The sequence below is a fragment of the Excalfactoria chinensis genome, chromosome Z (assembly GCF_039878825.1).
Source record: "Excalfactoria chinensis isolate bCotChi1 chromosome Z, bCotChi1.hap2, whole genome shotgun sequence".
Taxonomy (NCBI): Eukaryota; Metazoa; Chordata; class Aves; order Galliformes; family Phasianidae; genus Excalfactoria; species Excalfactoria chinensis.
Window position 1 is genome coordinate 19,740,614 of NC_092857.1, and position 16,561 is coordinate 19,757,174.

Here is a 16,561-nt window from a genome sequence, read left to right on the forward strand (position 1 = left end):
TTACTGAGGGTACACTCAATCTCCTCATCCAGGTCATCAATAAAGATTCTGAACAGGACAGGTTCAGCAACGACCCCTGGAGAACACCACTCTTTATTGGTCACCAGCTGGATATAACTCCATTCTCTGGGCCAGGCCTGACCATCCAGACAGTTCTTTACACAGTGAAGAGAATACCTGTCCAAGCCATGGGCTGCCAGTTTTCTGAGAATACAGTGGGAGGCAATGTCAAGAGCAATGCTGAACTGAAGGCAGAATATGTCAACAGCCTTTCCCACATCCACTGTGCAGATCAGGTTGGTCAAGAAGGATCTGCCTTCCATGAATCTGTGCCAGCTGGGCCTGATCCCCTGGTTGTCCTACACATGCCACATGATCTCACTCAACATGATCTGCTCAATACCTTTACTGGCACTGTCAAGCCAACAGGCCTGTAGTTCTCCAGATCCTCCTTACAACCCTTCTTGTTGATGGAAGTCACATAGGAAAGCATCCAATATTCTACAACCTCTCCATTTGACCAAGAATGCTGTCAAATGATGGAAAGTGGCTTGGCAATCACCTCCAACAGCTCCCTCAGCATATTCCACTGTATCCCAGGTAAAATAATTGGTCTCCAGATGTTTCCACATAAATGGTGTGGGGTTTCATTCTGCTCCCCATCCCAGATTTCCAAGTCAAGGGGTAGAGAATCCAAGGATAACTGGTCTGTCTTTCAAAGACAGATGTTACCAAACTTACCCTCAGTAAGTTCGCAGATGACACCAAGCTGGGAGGGAGTGTTGATCTGCCTGAGGGGAGAAGGGTACTACAGAGGGACCTGGATAGACTTGATCAATGGGCCAAGGTGAACGGAATGAGTTTCAATAGGGCCAAGTGTTGGGTCCTGCATTTTGGTCACAACAACCCCAGGCAACTCTACAGGCTTGGGGAGGTGTGGCTGGAAAGCTCCCAGACAGAAAGGGACCTTGGTCAGTTGGCTGAATATTCAGTTGGCTGAATATGAGCCAGCAGTGTGCCCAGGTGGCCAAGAGGGCCAATGGCATCCTGGCTTGTATCAGGAATGGTGTGGTGAGCAGGACTAAGGAAGTCATCCTGCCCCTGTACTCAGCATTGGTGAGGCCTCACCTCGAGTACTGTGTTCAGTTTTGGGCACCTCAGCACAAGAAAGACATGGAGGTGCTGGAGCAGGTCCAGAGAAGGGCAATGAGGCTCGTGAAGGGCTTGGAGAATCAGCCCTACAAGGAGAAGTTAAGGAAGCTGGGGCTGTTTAGCCTGGGGAAAATAAGGCTGAGGGGAGACCTTATCACCCTCTTTCAGTACCTGAAAGGTTCTTACAGTGAGAGTACGGCAAGTCTCTTCTCACTGGTGACATGTGACAGGACGAGGGGAAATGGCCTCAAGTTGCATCAGGGCAAGTTTAGGTTGGATATTAGGAAGAACTTCTTTACAGAAAGGGTAGTTAGGTACTGGAATAGGATCCCCAGGGAGGTGGTTGAATCGCCATCCCTGGATGTGTTTAAGAGCCGCTTGGATGTGGTGCTCAGGGATATGATTTAGCAGGGGGTTGTTAGAGTTAGGGTACTGGTTAGGCTGCAGTTGGACTTGATGATCTTCAAGGTCTTTTCCAGCCTGGGTAATTCTATGATTCCATAAAGAAGGCACTGAGAACATGAGTCTTTTCCTTATCCTCAGTGGTCACATTTCCCATTGCATCCACTAAAGGATAGAGATTCTCCTTAGCCCTCCTCTTACTGCTCATACATTTGGTAAAAAGTTTTTTTGGTCTCTTTTACACCAACAGCCAAGTTGAATTCAAGCTGAGCTTTTGCCTTTCCAATTTTCTTCCTGGCTTTTAAAATTCTGGATTTTATCTGATTAACAGCAGTATTAGCAGCAATATAAAGCTATTCTAAGAACTATACATAGGGATAAATACCATAAAACTCAATACCATTCTTTATGCTCTCAAGTTAATTACAGTGTTATAGATACCTTCTGTAAAAGCAGTTCATTTTGAGCCTCAACTACATACAGTTCAACTGCACAAAACCTAGGATATATAAACACACATAAACTACAAATTTTAAAGAAGCCAAAAAAAAAAAAAAAAAAAAAAAAAAACCAACAACAACAACAACAACAACAAAACACTTTTAAAATTCCATATAAATGTTTAATAGAAAGTATGAATAGCCATAATAATCACTCTCACATTCTCAGTCTCATTAAATCTCCATGACTTTTCTGGATAGTATTGTCTGTTCAAATGCAAGATACTAGGATCGGTACAAGGGTAAATTAGTTACCTTTATTATGCTATGATACAAAGAAAGTATGAATGGATAAACTAAGAGCTTCAAGGAGTCACAGAATCATAGAATGGTTTGGGCTGTAAGTGACCATTAAAGATTTTCTAGTCCAACCCCTTGGCCATAGGCAGGGACACCTTCCACTATAACAGGTTGCCCAAAGACCCCTCCTGTGTCATCCTTGAAGAATTTGAGGGAGAGGACATCCACTGCTTTGGCCATTTGTTCCAGTGCTTACCATCCTCATAGCAAAAAACATCTTCCTTATATCTAATCAAATCTACCTCCTTCCTGTTTAAAACCATTGCTCTTTGTTCTGTCACTTCTAGGCCCAGTAAAAACTCTTTCTCCATCTTTCTTATATATTTAGCATAGACAAATCATGTAAATGGTTCTAATTTTCATCTTCCATCATTTTCATCATTCTTTCATATTTTCATCATATGTTTGAAAAGAAAAACAATCATTTTGGTGCAGCAAAATAAAGTTTTCAGTGCTCCTTGAAAACTCTATTTTACAAACATAAGTAAGTATACACATTAATAACATGCACTTATGGAAGAAGAAAGTCAAAAGGAATTAAAACTTCCTTCACAGAGATTTACCCACATTACATATGAATAGGATTTTATGTTTGGATTGCAGAAAATATTACAAACCATTAAGATTTTTTAACCACGTATTTTTCCCAGCTTCTACTGATGATATCTACATGACATGTCTGTTTTTAACCCCATGTATACAGTGCAATTTTCTTCATTATTTCTGTATCAGATAAAATCTAGTTAATATGATTTGTCAGAGCAGCATTTGACAAGTCACATATGCTAGAGTATAAGGTGAAAGCCTTAAAGAGCTGAGATTTCAAAATTTCAAAACAACTTCTGGATAAGAACTGCTGAGTGTAGCAAGCAAAGATGGTTAATAAAAAGCCTAAGATCAATGGACATATACTACAGGAATACCATTTTTCTCAAATGCTAATCAAAGTCATAAAATCACTGAATATTCTGAGTTGGAAAGGACCTACAAGGCTCATAGGAGTCTAACTCCTGTGTGCACAGAGGACTATCCAAAATCCAATCCCTACATCCAAGAATGTTCTTCAAACACCTTGTGAGCTTCAGAAGCTTGGTACCATCACCATTGCCCTAAGGGGCATGTTCCACAGCCTCACCATCCTCTGGTGCAGCCCCTGCCCCCAGCCCCCAGCTGCCCTCCCCTGGCACAGCTCCATGCCGTTCCCTCAGGCCTTGTCGCTGCCACACAGCAAAGCTCAGCGCTGCCCTCCACTCCCTGTGAGGAGCTGCAGCCACCATCAGGCCTCCCCTCAGCTCCTCTGCTCTGCACTGAACACACCCAGCTCTAGTAGCTTTACATCCTCCTTATATTGTGGTGTTCAAAGCAGCTTCATGTCCTCCTTTTATAACCCACCCAATGCTGGAAGTGAGATCATATGGTGCAGACCAGAGCAAGACAACGCCTGGGTGCACTCCAGGGTACAGCTGGCCCTTTGGGATGCCTGGGCTCACACTGCTGGCTCACACTCAACCTGTCATCAACCAGAACTCCAGATCTCTCTCTGCAGGACTGTTCTCCAGTATCTCATCCCTTTGTCTGTACAGATCTATTCAGGCTTGGCCTGTACCCAGTGCAGAATCCAGCACCTGCCCTTGCTAAACTTCATGCCATTACTGATGACCCAGACTTCTGTTTTGTCAAGATCTCTCTGCAAAGCCTCTTCATTCTCAAGGGAGATGACAACTTCTCACAAGTTAATGTCACCCACAAACTTAGCATAAGTTCAGATCCTGCATCCAGGTCACTCCCTGAAGTGTCTGACTTTTCTGTCAGCTGTTCACTCATTGCACTATGCTTTTGTCTAGCTGTAGGCTGGATCTCTTGTTCAGAGGAATACTGTGAGAAAAAGTATTCAAAGCTTTGCCAAAATCCAGAAAGATGATGTCAACTGGCTTCCCTTAGACAACTAGTTAACACTGTCATAAAATGAGATTATGTTTGTTAAACATGAACCCACAGGTTGTAACAAACCCATGCTGGCTGCAATCAAAGACTGCACAATCTTTTAGGTGCTTTCCAGTAAATCCTAGAGTCCTAGAGTAAATCCCTAATTTCACTAGGCACTACAGTGAGACTGACAGGCCTTCAACAAACAACATCTTCTTTCTTGCCCTGCTCAAAAATTGCAACGTTTGTCAGCTTCCAGTTCACTCGGCTCTCCAGATTGCCAAGATTGTTGAAAACTACTTGAGAGAAGTCTTGCAAGGACATCTGAAAGATCTTGAAGTAACCCAGGATGAATCCCATTGAGCCCCATAGACTTACACTCTTCCAGCTGCAGCAGCAAATCTCTCACGAGTTCCAAGTTGGCTGAGAACTTAATATTCCCACAGACCATATTTTGAAGTGATTCACCAACTAATAGACCAGTGTCATCTCTAGTCCTCCTTTGATTCTTAAAATATATCAGCATTCCTTTTGGTGACCTCCAGCTTCAACTCTAGTTGAGTTCTGTGACCCTGCAGCCTGGGAGGCCAACTGTGTTCTGGTCTGCATTAAAAAAAGGTGGCCAGCAGGAAGAGGGAGGTGATTGCCTCCTCCCCCTTAGCTCTGGTGAGGCACCATGTGCAGTACTGTGTTCAGGCCTGGGGCTCTCTGTACAAGAAAGATGCAGAGCTCTTGTAACAGGTCCAGAGAAGGGCCACTAAGATCTGAGGGCTGGGGCACCTCTACTATGAATAAAGGTTGAGAGAACTGGGCTTGTTTAGCTTGGAAAAGAGAAGGCTCCAGGGAGACCACATTGTGATCTTCCAGTACTAGAAGGCAGCATATAAACAGGAGGGGGAACAACTGTTTACATGGGTTGATAGTGACAGGACAAGGGGGAATGGTTTTAAACTGAGACAGAAGTAGTTTAGGTTAGATATTAGGAGGAAGTTTTTCACCCAGAGGGTGGTGACGCACTGGAACAGGTTGCCCAAGGAGGTTGTAGATGCCCCATCCCTGGAGGCATTCAAGGCCAGGCTGGATGTGGCTCTGGGCGGCCTGGTCTGGTGGTTAGCAACCCTGCCTGTGGCAGGGGGGTTGAAACTAGATGATCTTTGAGGTCCTTTTCAACCCAGGCCATTCCATAATGAATGCAACACAGTATAGTACAATAGAATTGGAATTTAAGCTAATAAATCAAATAAATGAAAGAGAGAGAACATCCAAAACCAAAGGCCTTAAGGTTAAAAACCTGAAGGTTAGATGGTTAGGGAGCACCAAACGCAGAGACAAGCAGTAAAAGAAGAGGCAGTCTCATGACACGTGAGCAGTTTTATCTTTCCCTCTAAATGGAGAACGAAAACCAAACAGTGAATGTCTTCTGGGTTATGTAGTTCTCTTCTGAGAACCAGGTACCCAGAAATACCAACAATCCATGGATCTGGAGCATTAAGTCTTTAACTCCCAGTGCAATACATAATGTTTTGATGCAGAATACCGACAACAAAAAACATAAACCCATGACATGGACATCATTACTTTCAAGCTTCAGATAATATACTCAACTCTGCCCATCAGTTAGCTATTGACACAATATATCTGGAGAATCACTTTGATAACCACTGTGAAGATACTGCATAAAATTTTATGCCAGCAGCCTTCAAAGTGTTCTAGTCCAAAATAAAAGTAGTGCTGTCTTCTCTCCAGTGAGATAGCTTGAAGTAGGGTTTGGTTCATTTCTTTCTGCCTTAAACAAAAGCATCTACAACAATCCCAAACCAGATTCTTGCCAAGCTGCATAAAGTAGAGGTACTGTTAACTCTGCCGTTGGCATCAGATGTAGTACTGGCATAATTTGAATAGAGGATGTGGTAATACCAACTCTTTTCAACCTAATACTTTATCCATTTAGCTGTGCATTGTCAGGTCCTACAGATCCCTCCCTAACATTCATTTCTTTCATCCATTTGTTCAGCTGTGTGAGGGGCCTTCAGGAGAGATCAGTTCCTCCCCAAGGCTATTGGGTCAGCAGAAAAGATTGACAAAACCTGACACTCTCCACTGTTTTGTTGCTTTCTACTTTTAGAAGTCTCTAAACCTTTTTTTTTTGCTACAAGCATCCTGCCCTTAACACATTCTCTTTCAGTTAAGTTTCATTTGAGACATATTTCTCTACTGAAATGATAACTGCACAGCTAAATACTTGAAAGTATTGCATTGTATTTCTTTAACTACAAATTGCTGTAGTCATAATTCTGCAAAATACTTTTCAAAGTTAATCATCTTTGATGTATGAAAATATATTCCTTTTCAGTATTTTCATGAAGCCCGCTTTTTTTATTAAGCATTTACCCATTTTTCAGGTGCCAACTGAAAGTCATTGAAATATTTATCACAAAAGAATAGAAATAATATTTTAATGCAACATTTTGGAGTATTTATTGAAAAGTTAAATGTATGCCCTAAATGGATGTTTCATTATAGCTTAAGTTATCAAAGTTGGAATATTTTATCAAATCATTTCAAGGCAATATAATATGTCTCCCCCTTCCATTCCACTCTGCTGAAACATTCCTCCATCTTATTAACAACTACACATGAAAAATTTTGAACCCCATATCCTAGTTAGTTGATTGCTAAGATTTTAAAGCTCCTGACATTGTCCTGTAGACCAAATTTATTCTGCCATATAAACACAATTGCATAAAACACTAAGAGATCCAAGATATTCAACTTGATAGAAGAAATATAAAAGAGGCAATTATCCCAATTAACAACTGAGCAATTAACACAGGTACAGCCTCACAGAATCACAGAACTGCAGGGGTCAGAAGAGATCATTGAGTCCAACCCCTTTGCAAAGCAGGCTCCCTAGAACAGGCTGCACAGGTAGCCATCCAGGCTAATCTTGAATATCTCCAGAGAAGGAGAATCAACAGCCTCCCTGGACAGCATGTTCCAGTGCTCTCTCTACCTCACTGTGAAGAAGTTCCTTTGCACATTAGAGCAGAACTTCCTAGGCCCCTATTTGTGGCCATTTCCCCTTGTCCTGTCCCCGCAGACCGCTGAAAAGAGGTTGACCTTGTCCCTTTGATTACCACACTTAAGATATTTACAGACATTAATAATATTGCCTCTCAGTTTTCTTTTCTCAAGGCTGAACAGACCCAGGTACTCTCAGCCTTTCCTCATGAGAGTGATGCTCCAGGTCCATCTTCATGGCCCTCTACTGGACTCTTTCCAGATCCCTGTCTTTTTTGTACTGGGGAGCCCAGAACTGGATACACTATTCCAGGTGAGGCCTGACCAGGGCAGCATAGAGGGGCAGGATCACCTCCTCTGACCTGCTAGCCATGCTACTTTTAATGCCCCCCAAGATCCCATTGGCCTTTTTGGCCAACAGGGCACACTGCTGGCTCATGGCCAACCTGTCGTCCACCAGGACCCTCAGGTCCTTCTCTGCAGAGCTCCTCTCCAGCAGGTCATGTCCCAGTCTGTATTCAACTCATGCTGAATGTTGTGTGGTTCTGAGCTCCATAATATAAAAAGGATACTAAGGTCCTTGAAAGCCTTCAGAGGAAGACAATGAAGCAGGTGACAGGGCCAGAGTTTAAAATTATCAATTATATATATTGGGGCTCTGAGGATCCCAGGGCACATCACTGGTGTTGAAGACAGGGCTGAAAAAGGCATTACACCTCTCTGCTTTGTCTGAAACCGTAATTGTTAAGTGATCAACCTCATCAAGTAATGGACAAATGTTATCTCTGATCCTCCATTTGCTGTTAAAACACACTGTTTTGGTGTCCTCCACAGTATGGACTAGCTTCATCTCTAACTGAACTTTGACCACACAAATTTTCTCCTTGTGACAGACAGAATCTCTGTATTCCTCCCATTTCATTCTACCTTATTTCCAGTGGCCATACACTTTCTTTTTCCACCTAAGCTCTACATGAAGATCCCTGCTTAGCCAAGCATTATTCTGCCTTTCCTGCATGATGTCCAACATTTTGGAATAGTCTGTTCCTGTGCTCTTCACAAGCAGTACATAAAAATTGATAAGCACTGACGGATTCCAATGTTTTCAATAAGAGTTTCCCATGGGACCATTTTCCCTGGACCATTCCAGGGTTTAAATTTTCATGGCAGTTTACCATCTGTCACCAAAGATTTTAAACTTAACCACTCAGATTAAAATCTATGTTCTATAAACCAAAAGTTGTAATCCTAATAGCTTTGAATGATAACAGAGCTGCATATATTTTAATTTTTTTTCATGTATCACTGAAATAACCTTCATAAAGAGCATCGTTACATGTCATACAGATTAGAACAAAGATGTGGATGTTTTTTTCTTCTTGAACGTGTGACTTAAATTCATAGCAAGGTTGTATATCACTACTAACAAGAACTTCAGTTTCTTAATGTTAGAAATATAATTTCCTCTATCCTGTCTTTTTCAACTCACACAAATAAAGGAAAAAGAAAATGAAGATGACAAGAATTACACATGTGTTATATTATTTTTGCTAGGACTTATACAGTTGTTTTTTATTTTCAGAATTCATCCACTTCAGTGCAACTGCAGTGGTTTTTTAATACATAATGTAAATGAAATCACACTTGCCAAGTGATTATCCTGCATGATAGCTGAGCTGGAAAAAATAAATGTTTACTTCCAATCCTGCTTTTTATCAGCAGATTGATAGCTTCCATTTCAATATGCATTTAAGTTTATAGCAGTTGTATCAGCTAAAAATTGGAAAAACACATGAGCTATAAACTCAGCATTGGTCAACCCAAAAAAGGAAACCTCTTTATAAAAGAAAGTGTTTTTAGAGTCATCACAATGTACCACTGATGCTTGCTTGTAGGAAGAAGAACCTGAAGTACTTCACAACCAATTACATCATTTAAGATTCATACTTATTCATTCTCATAACCTAGTGCTTTTCAGAGTGATAAACTAGTGCTTTAAATGCACAAATAGTATTATGGTTTTTTTAGTATATCTCATTCTTAAATGAAAGAAGGCTGGGCATATGAATACTGACAATAGAATCAATGTTTTATTCAAAAAATTCTTAATTGTATTTAAGACAAAATAATGAAAAGCAAAAAAGGAACCTTATAGCCACTTTTGTTTCATAAGGAAATGTAGACCAGTAAGAGATAGGACAAAGAAATTTTTTCAAAACCTAATATTAAAAATATGAAACAGTAGAAGAGTTGTGAGCCAAATCTCAAAAGCATGGATTAAATGGAATCTGAAATCAAAGGGTAAACAATAAGTCTTCAGTTGTAACGGTAAAGCTCTTGATAAAACATACTTCATAAAATGTAGTGTTACTTATGAATACTTTATACAGAAACATGGAGCACCAGAATAGGGATGGTACAGCCATGCAGAAAAAATGATATCCATAATTAAACTAATAGTAAAAGTGTGATACATTAAAACATATTCTTTTTTTAAACTCACTCACTTGTGACCAATCTCATGTGCAATGGTAAAAGCTGAACCTAGGCCAATGTCTTCATTAATGCTGCAGCTCCTTTCAGGCTCACACATTCCAGCCACAGAGGCCAAGCCTGAATAAACAGAAGGAGACACAAAGGGTCATGCCAAGGTGTTTCAGTCTTAAAAGCCCTAGTTATAAATGCCTGGATTCTTTTTAATAATCTCTATGCACAGAAGGAGCAGTTGGCAAAAGGTTAACTTTCTAGTCATTTGCAAAATCACTGGGGGGAATTTCACTTTGCCGGCTAGACATTAATATTTTTTGAACTGCAGTCAGTGCTGGAAAATGTCTAGACTAGGGGTTAGATTTATAAATTTTACTTCTGGTAACTTGGGACCACCTAGTAACTTGAGCCAGAAGGGGGAATTCAAGAAAGCATTTCTATTTTAACATTCTTGAGGCTGAAGAAAGCAAAATGTATCCACATTATTTTTCTAAAGAAATCTGTTTAAGTTTAGTGGGTTCATAAAAACATACAAGCAACTTTTTTAGCTACAAGAAGCACCATATGGTACTTTAAAAAATTATAAAAACAAAACTGCATGCATCAATGAAGAGAAGGGGGAGACATGTTAATAAGTTCATTTGAACAAGGAAGCCTTTTCCATATATCTTCTATTATCTTCTGGAACTAAAACCTTTCTAGATGACAAGTGCTTCTAAAAACTTTATTTAAAGAAAGCAAGGCACTGGCATTTCCAGAATATCGTTCTTCATTATTTCTTACATTCTTCAGCAATAAAATATTACACAACATATTGCAGACAAAATGCACTACCCACAAGAGAAAGCCCTAACCATCACATTATTTTATGTCTCCCTCTCTAGGTTTATCTGCAAAAAAGCAGTAATCCCTTCTTTTGATGAAATTACCTGCACAATTAACTACACTGTGACAGAAAAATAACTGGGAACAGTGTGACTTTGCTATGCAAAAAAAGAAAAACATAAAACAAATCAAAACACACACACACAAAACAAAAACAAAACAAAACAAACAAACAAACAAACAAAACAGAAGAAGAAGAAGAAGTGCTTCCTAGCTGCGTCCACATGAGCAGTAACTTGGAGCTAAAGGAGCTGGTCAGTAGAATAAAGCACTGGCATTCAGTGCTATTTCTCTATGCATTCCTTTATGTGTATGTGTTGGTTGTTCTCCTTTGGACAGAGTTTTACCTCCATAAGTCAAACATAAAAATTACATGTTGTTCAAAGCTTCCAATTGGAAAAAAACATCAGAGGCTATCACTACGATTTAGACCCTAAGATCTCTCCTAGGCTTACACAGGAGTATCAGGGAAGTACATGTTCTAACTTGCTTTTCTCTGCAATAAATCAAGTCAGCACACAAGGCAACTACTCTGATAACCAAACCAACATGGGCAAAAGGCAATAATGTCAGCTTGTTGAACTTCCATCAGAACAATACTACTGCTCTAAATCAAATCACTGAAGCAGGCATAAGCACTGAGAGCAGGATGAAGAATCAGAAGAAAAAAGTCTAGCCACTGACAGAAGTTCAGTTCATCCTTTTGTAACAGCAACCATGTTCCTCTGCAAAGTGAGCCACGCTGGGGTGGTGAAGCCATCTCTGTCTTCAGATTTTTTCACTGAATGCTTGCTTAGTGACTTATAGAACCACACTAATAACATATAATTATGCACTATGCCTGCAGAAAGTGACAGAAATCAAGTAAAGAGTGCAGCCTATAGCTCAGATCAAACAAGAACAGAATTGGCCTTCTCTGCTGAAATATAGATGCTACAGAGAAATCTGAGGCCTATCTCTACTCAGTTCTACGTAAGATTCCCTGTTTTAAGGAACTATGACAGAAAATAGATGTGTGTCCTCCTGTAAAGCCTTCACTTCTGTTTCTTCCTGGAACACCAGTGATTCACATTTGCTCTGACCTTTTGAGACCTGAGACTTCTGTCTCACAGACAACTTAAATTTATGCTTTAGCTACTGGAGGTCAGTGGGACTTAAGCATATTAAAGGCCTTGCAAAATAGGGCCATGGAGATTTATCTCTTCTTCAGTACAATACTTATAATGGAAATACACTGTCTCAGTTTTAGTGCCAAGGGTCTCATAACAGTACTTTGATACCGTACATGATTTGATTTTTGGAGCAAGAATTTGCCTTTACATCTGATACAGAGATGACTAGTACACTAAAGACCTGAATTAAAAACATTGCACATAAAAATCAAGCAGTTTGCAAGTGAATGTTCTCCCTTTTAAATTCTCTTATTTCTTGCTAAGACAACTTTGCAGCATCAATGTAGACAGTCTCTTCAGTTTTGTCTCCTCCAAGGAGGTATCAAAGGAAACAAATTACATTTAGAAATTAACAATCATATTTTGCCTTTTACTCAATCATGCTGTTAACATACTTTGTATTTCCAATTGGCAAAAAAATTCTGATACCTTTCTCCTCACATAAACTACTTTCCTTTGCCATAAGTGTATTATAGGGAAAGACAAAGCAAATACAGTTATGAACTCTCATTATGAGAATATTCACAATCTTAACTAGCAAAACTAGAATTGTATCTTTAATTACTTCTGAGTAAATTTGAAAAATACGTAAACATTAGAGTATTCTTTGAATAATGTATCTTTAAGGCATTGAAGCATTACTACAGGTAATAACTATATTACAGTAAATAACTTTTGGTGACAAATTTAGGCATGAAGAGAACAACCCTGCACCTAGGACTGCTATATGTGTTTCTCTGTTGCCAAAGCATGGTTTTAAGGAGTTTCTCTAATACTGTAGTTTACATTACAGTATTATTTTGTTCCAAGTTCAAGGAAGGAAAAGTCGGAATCTATACTTCTCAAGAATAATAGCGTAAATCTTAAGGCCCTTTTCCTTCCTACCTTGATTTATTTTTTTTAATGTTCTTCAGGTCTCCTATTTGTATTTTGTAATAGCTCATGGAGAGAGGTTAAATAAAAACAAACAGCAAGTTCTTTCCTCTAATTATTGCTTCATAAATTTGAGTAATCTTCTAGGTTTTAGCAGCATTACAGCTGCCAAAAATGAGATGTCCATCAGCAGCTCATTTAATTTAAACTTCCAGTGACCTATCAAAGCATATACCCATCTAGGTGACCTCCTATTGTTCACATTTATAAAACCACAACATTTTGAAAACGTAAACTTAAAAACAAATATATTCAGTCAATAAATCAACATCTGAGTATAAAGCAAGGAAACAAACTTCAAAGACAAACTGAAAATTCTGTTTATGATCTTACCCAGAGTTCCACATGGTTTGTTCTTATAAGTGCAGATATCGTATCTGTTAAAGAGAAAAAAAAAAAAAAAAAAAAAAAAAAAAAAGTAGATAAAATACGTCAGAGAATTAGATTTGTAAAATATTTTGTATATTTGTCACATATCTGTATCATAGATCAAGCTGTCAGACGGCAATCAGCTTAATTATGTGCAGCCAGCTGGTGTCGGCATTTTCTACACTGGCGTAAACCACAAGCTGCAGTACACTCGCAGCCGCTGGCTGCAGGCCAGTGGGACACCTGCCAGCAAGAAAAAAATGGTTAAAGTGGATCTTTGTAATCACCAGCTCCATAAAGCAGTCTACCACAGTGTTACGGAGTTACAGAAGCATGTCTCTGGACTGCTACTGCTTCAAAACACTTGACTTCTACTTTTTGAGCATACTGGAATTCTCTACAGCCTTGCACTTCAAAACAAACAGTATTAATTGCAAGTCCTAATATTTAGACGTTGATTCTAATTCAAGACAGTAACTTCTGATCATAACACCAAACATTAGAAGTAATCTTAAGAACTGGCACTGTAATTCCCATCTCTTTTTCTTACAGTAATTATACGTGTCTTAAGAGCACACTACAATGAACTAAAACGAAAAACAGACTTCTGCCAAAAGCTAAACTACATATTTAAAGGAAAAAAATCCTTTCTTTTAGATATGATCCATCAAATACAGAAACCAAAGGTTTTGTGCAGTTAACATGCAAACATCTTCAGTGACTTAGCTAATCATAATAACAGTGTGTCCTGCAACAGTCATAATTCATGAATGACAACTTCATATTTTGAGTAAGCAAATCTATAGTATGACTAGTGACATGAGAACACTCTTATTATGCCTTTGAATTTCTAGGATTTATTCCGATTTCCTTGCAGTGTGTTCCAGAAAAAGTCCCATTATTTTGGATTGCAAGAGAAAACAAAGACAAAAAGATCTTTATGCTTTAATTTTTAACCTAAATATATACTACCTCCAGACCATCAGCCATTCCTGCTAAATGTAACATAAGTGCTGTTTTCAAAAAGGTTATAATGTAGAAGCCAGATCATGAGATAAATACCTTTCAGAGTTAACAGAGTTAATATCTGTCTGTAAGCTAAATCCATGGACAAAATAACAAAGCTTAAAATTTGGACCAAATCCAGTAAATTCTCTGTGCATGTAGACTGCTGTGACCATATGGAGTCCCTGGGATTTTTAAAGGTACTAAACATGGATCAGTTTGCTGGATTAAGCTTTAATTTTGAACTCAGATTTCCATATGCACTGATCTCACCAAAGTGGTTCAAACTCTGTCATCTTAAATGCAACATAAAGCCCTCAATGATGTCCCATTTGCTTTTTCTGGAAAGGGCTGTACTCAAATCAGCATTTCTATACAAAATGTGTCGGAATATAGATAGGTTTTGTATATTACAAAGCTGAAGCATGACAAAGAAAGACTTTTTTGAATATTTTCTGCCCTTACTATCTGTACAGAAACAAACCAACTCTTTTAGGACAGAGTACGAACCTAATGCTTTTGAAGTTCATGCAAAATGATTACTCAAAGCAAACAAGGATCAGAATTCTTTAATGAAGAAATCCAAATTTGCATGAATTCTCTTAAATGGAGTTTGGAAATCAACACCAGAAAGTTTGTGCAATTCAGAGCAGTTACTGTTCTTCTCATGCTTTTTAATATTAAATGAAAATTGGGGGGAAAAAAAAAAATAAAAAAAATTAACACCACGCATCCTTAGACAAAATGGGTATTTAAGAAGGCCGGTTCCACTACACTCAAATAAAAAGCTGTAACTGACTTCAGTGGAGCCGAAAATTTACCCTTGCAGCTTCCATCTGTTTACTCTCACATAGGTATAAAGCTGAAGGTATTTCCTCACATTCAATTAAGTTTCAAAATATACTGCTGATAGGAGAAAAAGATGTGAATTAAATTCTTCGTTTCTCTTACACTTTTGAAAAACAAAGACCAATCCTTCTAATTGATTGTGGCAGATGGTGAATATTCTGCATTATGTAGAGTTTAACATTCATAAGAAAGACTGATGATAATGTAACTTAAATTAGGATAATTAAATAAAATGAACAAAGATACTTTCTTTTCCAGTCAATAAGATATTTTTGCAAGAACAATCCCAGGCAGGAACATTATTCTAATTATGTTTTAATTAGCTATTCAAATAACCAATTAATCAAAGTTAATACACAATAATTTAGTCTTCTAAGCAGCACTCATACATTCTCTTCTTCAGTCTCAAAAGAAAAAAAAAAAAATCAAGGCTTCCAATGTCCACCTGCACCATTCTCTTCAAGCTGTTTATTTTTCTTTTTTCCCTTTCATTAGCTTCTGCTTGCAATTTTTTCTAAAGCTGGTATCATTTTCACATGCTGAAATGTTCAATTCCGCCATCTGCTACTCTTCATGATTCAAAAAAAAATCCAGCTAATTTCTTTTTTTGTTGTTGTTTCTACACCACTTCCAACACTTTGTTTTGAATTTTCAAGGAATCCATTTAACCACCATGACCCAATATATATTTTTTTTTTTTTGTATTTTCACAGAATTTGAAGATAAAAGGACCATCAACCTAGCCGGCTCTTGTCCGTACTGCTTGCTTTCAAATCTTAACTGAAGAAAACAGTACATAGAGGGGCTTTTTTCCACCAGTAACTCATAATCAGTAAGATGCACAGTCCTTACGTACTGTGGGAGTTGTCACACTCACTACATGACTCTAAAAAGCTTCCCTCTGGAAGGAAAACTCTTGCTCCTTCTTTTATTTCAGTTCCATGCAAGATGTGGAAGAGAGAGCAAGTCTACAAACACCTAAAACAATTCCTCTCACTAAAGAATAATATCTGAAAGAGATTCAGGATAAAACAGGAACACAAATGAGGACTATACAGATCAAAACCCAAAACCCGAACAGTATTATGCTAAACTTTCAATTTCGAAGAAAGATCATAGAATCACAGAGTGGTTTAAGTAAAAAAAATTAAAGGTAATTTAGTTCCAGCCCTTCCAATAGACAAAGTTATCTGGAAATGCTTTTAACCTGATCTTGAACACCTCCAACATTAGAGCACTCCCAGAGCTTCCCTGGACAACCCATTTCAGTGTCTCATCACACCCTCAAAGTAAAGAATTTCTTCCTGTGTCTAATCTAAATCTACCCTTTTTCAATTTAAAACCATTACCTTTCTCCTGTCAATATACACCCTTGCAAAAAGTCTCCATCTTTAGGTCCCCTGCATGAACTAAAAGGCTGCAATAATGTCTCCTCAGAGCCTCCTCCAGTTTGAACAACTCCGACCCCCTGTGCCTGTCTTCATAGCAGTGGTACTCTAACTTCACAACCCTCTGGACCTTCTCCAACAGCTCCATGTTCCTCTTGTGCTCCCCAGAGAT

The 16,561-nt window shown here is 38.7% G+C and overlaps 1 protein-coding gene across 1 annotated transcript in view; it reads right to left on the reverse strand.

Moving 5' to 3' along the window:
• Nucleotides 1–16,561, reverse strand: part of ADAMTS6 (ADAM metallopeptidase with thrombospondin type 1 motif 6) — a 146,468-nt gene that overhangs the window by 79,986 nt on the left and 49,921 nt on the right. The window contains exons 8-9 of the mRNA XM_072359310.1: nucleotides 13,112–13,155; nucleotides 9,809–9,914 (exon numbers count right to left, since the gene is read on the reverse strand). Of these exons, the coding sequence (XP_072215411.1) occupies nucleotides 9,809–9,914; nucleotides 13,112–13,155 (150 nt within the window). The remainder of the gene's footprint in view (nucleotides 1–9,808; nucleotides 9,915–13,111; nucleotides 13,156–16,561) is intronic.